Genomic DNA, 9,993 nt, shown 5'->3' with positions numbered 1-9,993 from the left:
TGGTTTTAGATTATCCTTGATATGTTACCTGGACTAAGTAAGATCCCCCAGGATGCTCCTCTCCACCTTCCCCACCACCACTCTGATCTCTGAGCAAAACCAACAGAGACACAGAAGGCAGAGAGGAAGGCTGGACAGACTGGGCAGGGAGGGGGAGTCATACTCTGGGTTAATCTTCACGCGTCTCTGTTTTTCTCTCTCCCGCTTCTATTCCTACTTCACTTGCAGCGGCTTCTCTTCTTTCTTTACTAGCTAAGCCATCTCTTCTAGTTTTTTAGGTTTAGCTGCTCTCCTCATACTCTGGTTCCCCTGCTCTTCCCCCTTGAGATGGCAGTAACCCTACACCTCAAGAGAACATCTGTATGCCCCTAGGACGTTTGCACATCCTTCACTTTCTCCCCAGGCCAGCCAAAGAAGCAGACGCTGGCAGGAAAGTCTGGCGTGAAATGTCTTTCTCTCTCTCCATTCTCCTCCCTCTCCTCTACATCCCCAGACAAAATTAGAAACCACCAGCTTCATAAAAACAGCATAGACTTTAATTCAGGTTGACAGGTGGGAAGAGAGCTAGGATTTGCTTCCAAGGGTGTCTGGGTGAGACTGTATTGCCGAGAGAGGCGGGGAGGACAGGGACGCGTGAGTGGCCTGGTAGCAGACCCGGGCGAGGAGCAGGGGTGTAATCACACAGTGCACTATTGCCACGGCTTCTGCCAGGTCCAACAGCACGTCCAGGGCCTGCTGGGCCAGACATGTTGATACCATCACAGCCCTGGACCTTACAAGGGAGTCCAATACCAGAACTATGCCCTGGGGCCACCAGAAAATGAACCAGACCCATAGGATATCAATCCAGGGACATGGCCCCCTGCCCAAGGCCTTCTTCAGCCCCTTGGCTCCCAACAAACCCAGTGGCAACACGATGAAGATGGCAAAACAGGCTGCAGCGTGTATGTACCGCAAAATTTCCCATTCCCCGCTGAAGGTCACGGTGCAGAGTCCTTGGGAAGTGTCACTGCCCAGAGTGATTGGCAGTGACAATAGGGCAGCCACTCCCCAAAGTCCCACACTGATCCCCAGCCTGAGGCCTGGGGCCTGGCTTGCACCCAGTTTGGGGCCCAGGCAGGCACGACACCCTATCATCAGAGCTTGGGCGAAGGCTGAGCCATAGGAGACCAGGCGGGCTGGGTGGCACAGGGAGGTGATGAAGGCCCCGCTTAGCCCCCGCGCCAGGATGGGGACCATGATGCTGAAGAGAGTGCTGCCCACAGCCAACTGCACCAGGATAGACCGGTCCTGGCACACCTGCCAGCGCAACAGAGGTCTGAGAAGCGCGTAGAGGACAGCACCACTAGCCAGGATGCCCAGGACACTGACGAGGATGAAGAACGGCAGTGAGGAGTGGTCAAACAGGGTACAGGAGTGGCAGGGCGCAGCGGCTTCCACGTCGGTGAGGTTATACTCCACATCTTCGTACGACTCAAGAAATTCACTCCACGCGTTGTCTTCAGGGACCAACTTAGTAGAGCTGTCATCAGCCACCTGGAGGACATCCTCAGAAGAGGCAATCAGAGTATCTAGTTACCCCACTGAAGCACCTCCGGGGAACCGAGGGCAAGAGGTGGGGAGAGAAGGACAGTGGGGGAAGTGGGGGCTGGAAGTGCTGGATGCAGTGGGGATGGTGCCAGAGGACAAGGCAGGATGACTCAGGAGGAGCCAAGAGTCTAGCAAAGCAAGGGAAGGGGAGCGGACAGGGCTTGGGGGGAGGGGGCAAGGGGGTGGTCCTGGACGGAACTGACAGAGATGAACAAGAAGGCACATAATGGGGGACCTACGACACTGGAGTAAGAAAGGGAAAAGGAAATTGAGGGACGGGACAAGAGATGCGAGAAGCAGAGAGGTATACAGACCCGAGGGGCAGACAGAAGGGGTGGCAGGGGGCAACAGAGGGTGGGACTTTCGGCTTAGCCCCACACTCACCGGGTGCAGGCAGTTCCCCATGATGCTGCTGGGCTCAGGGCGGGCAGAGAGATGGGCTGGGATAGTTCTGCCAGTGGCTGTGGTTCTGAGATAAGTGCCAGGGACTAATGAAGGCCATCAGCTCTGGGCAGGGCCATGGGGCGGGCAGTGCAGGGTGGAGGGGTGCATTCAGGAAGTCTCTGCCTCACGCCCACTGCCTGCCTGAGCCTCAGGACCACTTGGGGCCCCGGCTTCCTGTTTTGAGGTTGGATTCGGCTGGTGGGACCTGCACTCGGGAAAGGAAAAAGGTGGGGACTAGAAAGTGGGTATTTTCCCAAAGGTGGAAAGGGAGGCTGAGTAGCCAGGGGGGTTTCCAGCAAAAAGGGATTCTTCAAGCACGAGGAAGGAAGATGGGGGCAGAGGTGAAGTGTGAAACAGAGATAAGAGATGTGCTGGGAAGCTGAAGGGAAAGGGCCGCTGATGACTCTCACTGCTTCTCCGTCCCCTTGAACTTGATCCAAGGAGAGAGAGTTCAAAAGGGACGTGTTTGTGGGAGGGGGTGTTCGTGGTGCTTGTGGCTGGACCCACGTGATGCCGACAGCCTGTGTGCGGGCAGGGGCTCTCTGTGTCTCAGTCTGGGTGCAGGAACGTACTCATGGATCTGTGCGTGTGGCTGTGCACTGTATCCTGTGTATACCTGAGTGCTAGGCTGTAGGCAGCTGTCTGGGTATGTGCACTGCTGTCTCTGGGTCTGGGTGTTTCAGTGCGAGAGGAGGGAGGGCTGAGGGGCGGCTGTCAAGGTTGCATAATGCAGCTACTTCAGGGAGTGATTGGGCATTTGCCCAGCCACCTAAGGGCACGCGAAGGCATCTTCCATACCAAGCAGAATACATGATGTGACAAGTTAAAGCAGGCTCTGGGGGACGATGGGACAGCATACTTTAAAATGGGACTGTTGCCTACGGAGTAATCTCTATTCATATTTCTGTTGGGGGCACATAAAGCCTCTGGAAATGCTGCATTGGGCTTGTGTCTGAGCAGGATGTAAAGTTTCTCGTGGTGGGAGAGAGCTATTTCTCTCCAGCCAGCAGGGAGAAAGGACGTGTACCCTGCAGGAGGATGCCCCTAAACCGACACCTCTGCTCTTTGGTACCCCCTCCCCCCACTACCTCACTGCTTTCACATTATCTCTGCTCTTTTCCCTCCACCCCTACCCTGCATTTCATTTCCTCACTTGGGGACACTTAGCCTGGACACTGGGAGGGGTGAGTCATGCAGTATCCAAGTCAGAACGATGAGATAGACAGGGTTGGTTAGGTGACACTGTTTCATTTGTCCCAGGAAGCACAGGATGGGGTAGCTCCAATTCTGCCAAGTGCTCTTTCTCACTCACACGGGGCGCCTGGCGGTGGAAGCAAAGGTGCAGAGGGATGGCCACCTTGCCGAGACGGTCCCCTTTCTCCCAGGACACTAGCTTCAATTTCAGGTTCAACATGAGGGGGGCTAGAAAGGGAGTTTGGGGGTCTGCTGAAATGGTCCTGGAATGGTGTTGGGGGGTCTCCTCCTTCTCCAGCATGGCCTGGCAGAGGGCATGGGAGCAGTCAGGTGCTCGACCCCAAACACTGTGGAAGGCAAGGACCTGGCCAAAGGGGATGAACGCGCTTCTCTCCCTTGGAGAGTTATGTCCATTCCACACCAGGTGCCCTGGGGAGAGTGGCACGGCAAGGCACACACCACCCCTGGAGGCACCAGGTGCAGGGGGACCAGCAGAACAGCACCTCACACACACGCGTCCCAACAGGAGCAAGAGCGGCAAGAAGGAGGCAGCCGAAGGACACGGATAATCCAGATATATTGAGGGTGGCCCCTCTGAGATTAGCACAGGAGAGTTAGAAAGATTATAAAGATACACGATGCCCTCCCTGCTCCCTGTCCCGCCCCCACCCCCAGACAGACACACACAGCACAACGGCCCCTCTCCCCCCGCCCCCCCCCGTACAAATATGGCTTCTGTGTAATATGGACAGAGTGGTTCAGCTCAAAGGGGAAAAGTCATTTTCCCAAAAGTGGGTGCTGGGAGGCAGGGAGCCCACAGGCCAGGGGCCCCAGGCTGCCTTGCTGCCGTAAGAGGAGGGGGCCCAGGGCCCTAACCAGCGGCTGGAAGATTCACATCGGTATTACCTGAACTGAAGGGGGTAGGCAGACCTGCTGGCTGCAGCTGCCCCCACTTGGCATGCCCCTGGGTTGTCAGGGCAGGAGGACATGCTGGAGGAGGGTGAGAGCGGTGCCCAGGGGCATCCCGGGTCTGAGGCGGGCTGCCGCCTGCAGCCTCGTCTCCACGGCAACCGGCTCGGCCACAAGGAAGACAGAAAATCAAAACTAGGGGTGGAGGTGGGAAGGAGATAGGGCTTCACTCCCAGCCCTCGACACGTGGGGCACAGACTATGGGAACAAGAAGTGACAGTGGCCATCCCAGGGTCAGTGCCAGGGAGAGGTCGGAGGGGTGCATAGCAAAGGCTGTGGCACTGGCTCTGTGGCTCTCAGAGGCGAAATGCAGGCAGGGGTTGAATGCCCTGTGTTTTAGGGAGAGATGAGGTGGACCACCGAGCAAAAACACACCCTGGGACTGTTTTCTCCAAGACAGATGGGCACTGGGGACGGCATGGAAAACACCGGGAGGCAGCAACATCCCAGGTGAGGTATACAGCCCGCCTAGGAACCGTCAGCTCCCAAAGCCCTCCTTTACATGCCCCACAGCCCGCCCACCTGCCCAGCAGCCCCTCTGCCTCTCACGCACAAGTACAAATGTGCACAGACACACACAGACACACTCACATCGTTCCCCTCGTTTGGGCAGGAAACAGCTCAGCGCAGTGAAGCTCCTTTTAGTATTTTTGTTGTTATGTCTGCCTGGCTGCTGAGGGGGGAGGGCAGACTAAGGGACAGCTTCAGGAGCAGAAAGGGGCACAGGGCAGCACAAGACAGGGAGGAGGAGTTGCTGAGCAATGCCATAAGACGAGTGGTTGCCGTGCAACAGTCCGGGGCTTGGCTGGGAGCGAGGGCCCCCTCCACGGGGAAGCAGATGCAGTTTAGGGCCCAGAGCAGCTCCTCTCCCACAGCTGCTGGAGCAAGGAGGGGCAGCTTTGCTCTGCTCTCCCCCAAGGGCGGTTCCCTGGAGAGGGGCCTGGCTTCATTCATCGTGGGGGGCCATCTCAGCCACCCTTCCTCTCCAAATCTGTCCTTCCTGCAGGGACCCGCATCCTCCCCCACGGGGAAGGCCTGGGCCCCCGTGTGGCTGCACTCCACCGGCCACCTGCAGGTCACATCCCCTGGGGGACCCCCATTCACTCCCTTCCCGTCGGGGTGGAGGAGGGGTGTCAGGTGGTATCTGCTCCTCTGTCCAGAGCTCAAGGTGTGCGACTCACAGAGGAAAGGCCACCTCCAGCTCCTGCGCACAGCCTGAGGCTCTGCTGTAGAGGATGGAGGGTTGGTGAGAGCCCCCCGCCAAGCGGACCCTGCTCCTTTCCTGCCTTTACCCTCTCCTCATTCTCCTCCTGACACGCTAGGTGTTTTGCTTTTGTTTTTTTGTTTTTTTGCTTTCCTCACCCCAGGGCCCCTGCCCCTCCAGCCTGGAGACGGATTTGATTTGGGATTGTTACAAAAATAATAATAATAACCCAAACGCAGAGAAGCCACGGAAAGGGCTGAGGGCAACCCTCCCTCCCCCCCGCCCTCCTCCCTCCCCATTCCAAACCGAGTACAAAACCGCACCCAAAGCAGACATTCTGTACAGGGGGGTGGGGGGGCTGGGAAGCAAGCGGGAGGGGCGGCCCTGGGGTCGTTCTGTACAAGTCCGGGTTGGTGATGGCCCCAGCAGTCCCCACGGGGTCCTGGGGGGCGCCCCTAGATGAAATACTCCTTCTTGTCGTCCCCTCCCGACTGCCCGCCTTCTGCGTTGATGATGGCCGTGTCCGCGTCTGGGGCGTCGTCGGAGCCTTTCGCCTCGTGTGTCAGGTAGGTTCCTGGGGGGAAAGAGACGCTCCTTTTTTCAGGAGCAGTGTCCAAACCTCCGAAGCCCCTCTGTCCACTATCCCATCCACCCACCCACACCTTGGTTCTGTAATTTTTCTCCTGCCTAGTGCTTTCTTCCTCCCCACCTGCCCTAATTTGCATCTCGCTGCCAACATCCCTCACCTGACCACACCCCCAAGAATTAATGAACCTTGCCTTTAATTAGAGTCTCATCTATAATACAGACCAAAAAAAATGGTGTGTGTATGTGTGTGTATATATGTGTGTGTGTGTGTTTTACATGCGTGTGTGCACGTAAGGTGCTGATAGGGAAACTGCTGTGTCAGCTCCATGACAATGCAGCTGAGATCTGGCTAGCATTTGCCCGGTCCAGGTAGTCTGGCTGCTGGCTAGAAGGGATAACAGAGGGGGACGTCTGAGAGCAAGGCATGAGAGAAGAGAAGAGGGAGAGATGTCAGGGATACAGGAGAGGAGGGAAAAGGAAAGAAGTGGTGTGCGGTCAAGGGGCGAGGAGACTAAAGGACCAAAAACTTGAGGCTAAATAGAAAGGAGGAAAGTGCAGGAAGAAATGGGAAGGAGAGGCAGAGTTTTGGCAGTTCTCCGTCTTACAGCAGGAGACCCTGGAGGTAGAGCAGCATGGGAGCAGCAGCTGACGGAGTGGGAAGGTTTGATTTTACTTGGATGATCACTGAATGATCAGGCTCTACTGCAGGGTTGGTGGTGCTCCGTTATCACAGGGTTGGCTGCGTTCTTTCCTCCTCAGACATGCCAAGGGGCCACCTGAGTCTCCGAAGGCCCTTCCTGCAGCCTGCTCCTAGCTGCCTGCCCTTGACTGACCTCGCTACCCACTCCCAAGTCCTCCCGATGCTTCCCTCATGCCTCTGACCTTTGTGCCGGATCAAGTAGTGTCCGAGGAAGATGAGCAGGATGAGAAGCAGGAAGACGATGAAAGCCACGATCCCACCAATGATGGCGTGGTAGGTGCTGGAGGATGAGGGCACCGGACTGGGGTCTGGAGGGAGGGGGAGGCACACAGTCAGATCTGGGAAGGACCTTTATCTTACAGCATTTCTGACCTGGCCGTGGATCATCTTACGCAGCAGAGTGCAAGGACTAATGTCAGGAGAATGGAGTGGCATGTCTTACTTTGTACCTAGTTTCTTACACAGTACCTGGGACACGGTAATTGTTTTAAACTAACGTATTCATGAGTAAATAGATACATCTGCTCACACTTAACCTTTCAAGCTGAGTTCCTGAACCTGAAGCTTGACCTTGGTCAAAGATCATCACTTTAACGTCTAAATCATTTCTTATTCTCTCTCTCTCTCTCTGTCTCCGTGAGTGTGTCTGTGTGCCTTTCTGTCTTTTTCTTTCAATTTCTGGGTTATCAGAGTACTCCTTCTCTATCTCCCATGCCCTCTTACCCTCTTGTCTGCTTTATATTCTGAGTTGGCCTTTCTGGTGGCGGGGAGGAGGGGAGCATCTCACCCTATTCACCCATTGTCCTGATATCAGATAGGGAAGAAGCAATGAAAACTGATGGAGCCAGGAATAGGCACTTTGAGAGCACCTTACAAAAGACGATGCACTGACTCCCTGTATAAAGAACACTGTTCCTTCCTGGCAGGGGAGCTCAGAGTCCCACCAAGACCCAATCCTCCAGCAGGTCTCATCAGAGAGGTCTGGGACTGCATCTTCACTTCCCCGCCATCCAAAGGTTTGTGGGAAGGACAAAGACTGAACTGCTGCCTGCCATGATGGCAAGGTTTCCGCCACTGGATATAGAGAATCCGTTCCCCATAGCAGCACATATAGAGGATAGATTCCCAAGCACAGGCTTGGCCAGGCATGCCAAGGAGAGCCGCAGCCACAGTCAGAGTCCCACAGGTCAGAGGAGACAGTGCACGGGCCCAGGACCCGGTTCTGATGTGTCTGAAATTACACGAGCTGTAGTTATGGCTCTTCCACCCATGGGAGAGCTACTGTTTTTTTATAGACTCAGCTTGAGTCTTGATGCCTCATTGACTCCTTATACATTTTGTCTCTCCTACCTTATGTCTCCTCAGGCTTGACTGGGCCAGCTTTTTAGTTCCTTGCCTGTCTCCGCCTTATTTGGAAAAAAAAAATTTATGCTCTAGTTTTTATGATCTGCTTGGGAGGGAGGGAGGAGAAGGTCCCCGGGGCTCTATAAGAGGGGTGGGTGTGACGGTGTAAGCTGGAGGACGCACAGCAAGGTTACCCACTGCTCCCTCCCCCAGCCCCCCATCCAGGGAGAATGTGAGACAGAATCCACATTAAAAATCATCCTGGATAATTATCCCAGAGGCTATGGGAAAGGAAATTCCCTAGAAAAGCGTAGGTCTGCATGGCCAAAATGACCTCTGGGGTCATCAATTACAGGTGGCTGTCTCTAGGCAGAGCTCCATTTACTTTCACTCCAGGTAGGTGGGAGTCAATGAGGTTTTGGATTATTTCTGGAAGGAGATGCAGTAACTCATTCTACCGCCAGGCGTCAGCACTGGAAGCAGATGCCGTCAAATAGGACCGGGCTTTTCAGCACAGGGTGGGGGGACCAGCAAGAGACCAACCACAGGTCACGGGAACTTTCTGTCACTGCCAACTGTTGTCAGAGTTGGCCTGGAGAGATCTGGGGGCAGACACGGGACCTCAGCACATTGTCCCTGCGCCTGGCACCCGACAATAGCTTTGTTTGTTGTGCTGAGGCAGCTCCCGGGTGCTGCGGTCTGCCCCTGGAGTCGGAATCACCCCATCTTGACACTCTGGTCCCAAGATCTCTGGTCCCTTACCCCTGGGAGACCTGGCTGCTTGCCCGACGCTGCTTTAATGGGCATCTCAAGTAAGGGAGTCTCTGATGCTCCCCTGACAATGCCTTTCTCCTATTCTCAGGAAAGGCTTATTAAGGCTTTCTGGCAGGACCCACCACTGTTGGGGTCTTCAAAAAACCTCCTGCCGACTCTCCATTAAGAGGCCTCTGTCCTAGCCCATCACTTCTCCTGAAACTGGATTTTCTGGTCACACCTTTGGGAAGAACTTCAGAGAAGGAGCCTCACATTGTCTCTCTAGAAGACATGGCATCTGAGAAAAGATTCTGACTATCTCTCAGCATAGTACAAACTTATCAATATTTTCCATCTGGATTCAGTACAGTGTGTCCAAGGTCTGCAGAAAAGGAGATGACAGCAGCAGCATGCAACCTGTACTAGTCACAGGAGAAGCGACTCTGAGGACAGCCCATTGCAAAGGGAGATGCATCTACACCCACACTTCAGAGGCCCTGGGGCCTCTACACACAGACCCCTTATTCTCGTTGCCAGGTGAGTGCAGGGCTCGGAGGATGCTGTTGCCTGGGTCACCACTGCTGAACAAAGGCCGATTGAAGACCACCATTCCACTGAGTTTTCCTTACTTCACACTCTAGAGTGGACCTGGAGTCAAAGTCCTCAAGGCCCTCTGATGGTGGGCTGTGGCCCTGCTAGTCCACTCCCAACTATGGTCTGGGGATGCTACAGGAGATGGAAAGACCAGGGTACCAGATGGCATAGAGGACAAGGGGTTTGCTGGAGGGGAGCTGCGGAGGGCTCACCGTTCACGTTGAGAGTGTAGTAAGCCTTGTAGCTGCCCATGTTGCTCGTGGCTGTGCAGCCGTAGGTGCCGCTGTCACTCTTGTTGAGGAAGGGGAAGATCAGGGCGCTCTCCTGGGTCATCTTTAGCGGAGGCACACTGCCCTCCTTCTCCCACAGGTACTGCTGGGGGCTGTTGAAGCACAGGAATCCAAAGCGTTCAGGGAAGAGTAGGGCAGAGAGCTAAAGGAGGACAAGACAAGACAAAACTGGGAGCAAGGACGTCAAGGACCGTTTCATGAAGGCTTGAGCAGTTATAGGGGCCAGAGACACTGAGCTGCTCAGAGACAGGGGAGGGTGACACCCCTTGGGGTTCAGTCTGGGGACCAGGGAGCTTGACTAGCTCGTATCTAACTGTGACTTG

General features: G+C 55.3%; 2 protein-coding genes across 2 annotated transcripts in view; both read right to left on the bottom strand.

Annotated features, from left to right (window-relative positions):
• Nucleotides 1-531: 531 nt before the first annotated feature.
• Nucleotides 532-2,065, bottom strand: ACKR1 (atypical chemokine receptor 1 (Duffy blood group)). The gene is made up of 2 exons (XM_057747284.1): nucleotides 1,975-2,065; nucleotides 532-1,536 (listed from the first exon to the last, which is right to left on the bottom strand). The coding sequence occupies exons 1-2, from the start codon at nucleotides 1,993-1,995 to the stop codon at nucleotides 565-567; spliced, it is 993 nt and encodes a 330-aa protein (XP_057603267.1). The 5' UTR covers nucleotides 1,996-2,065; the 3' UTR covers nucleotides 532-564.
• Nucleotides 2,066-5,426: 3,361 nt separating this feature from the next.
• Nucleotides 5,427-9,993, bottom strand: part of CADM3 (cell adhesion molecule 3) — a 29,503-nt gene continuing 24,936 nt past the window's right edge. The window contains exons 8-10 of the mRNA XM_057746854.1: nucleotides 9,593-9,762; nucleotides 6,872-6,997; nucleotides 5,427-5,975 (exon numbers count right to left, since the gene is read on the bottom strand). Coding sequence (XP_057602837.1) covers nucleotides 5,857-5,975; nucleotides 6,872-6,997; nucleotides 9,593-9,762 — 415 coding nt within the window. The 3' untranslated portion in view covers nucleotides 5,427-5,856. The remainder of the gene's footprint in view (nucleotides 5,976-6,871; nucleotides 6,998-9,592; nucleotides 9,763-9,993) is intronic.

Source organism: Hippopotamus amphibius, chromosome 1, assembly GCF_030028045.1.
Source record: "Hippopotamus amphibius kiboko isolate mHipAmp2 chromosome 1, mHipAmp2.hap2, whole genome shotgun sequence".
NCBI classification, from domain to species: domain Eukaryota; kingdom Metazoa; phylum Chordata; class Mammalia; order Artiodactyla; family Hippopotamidae; genus Hippopotamus; species Hippopotamus amphibius.
Note: the sequence above shows the minus strand (reverse complement) of the source record. Positions and strands in the feature narration are given on the sequence as shown.

What these genes read in the sequence shown, in the direction of transcription:
- ACKR1 (XM_057747284.1), bottom strand. Translation starts at nt 1,995, where the DNA reads ATGGGGAACTGCCTGCACCCG. An exon ending in TGGGGAACTGCCTGCACCCG is followed by an intron (nt 1,537 to 1,974) that starts GTGAGTGTGGGG and finishes GATGTCCTCCAG; the next exon opens with GTGGCTGATGACAGCTCTAC.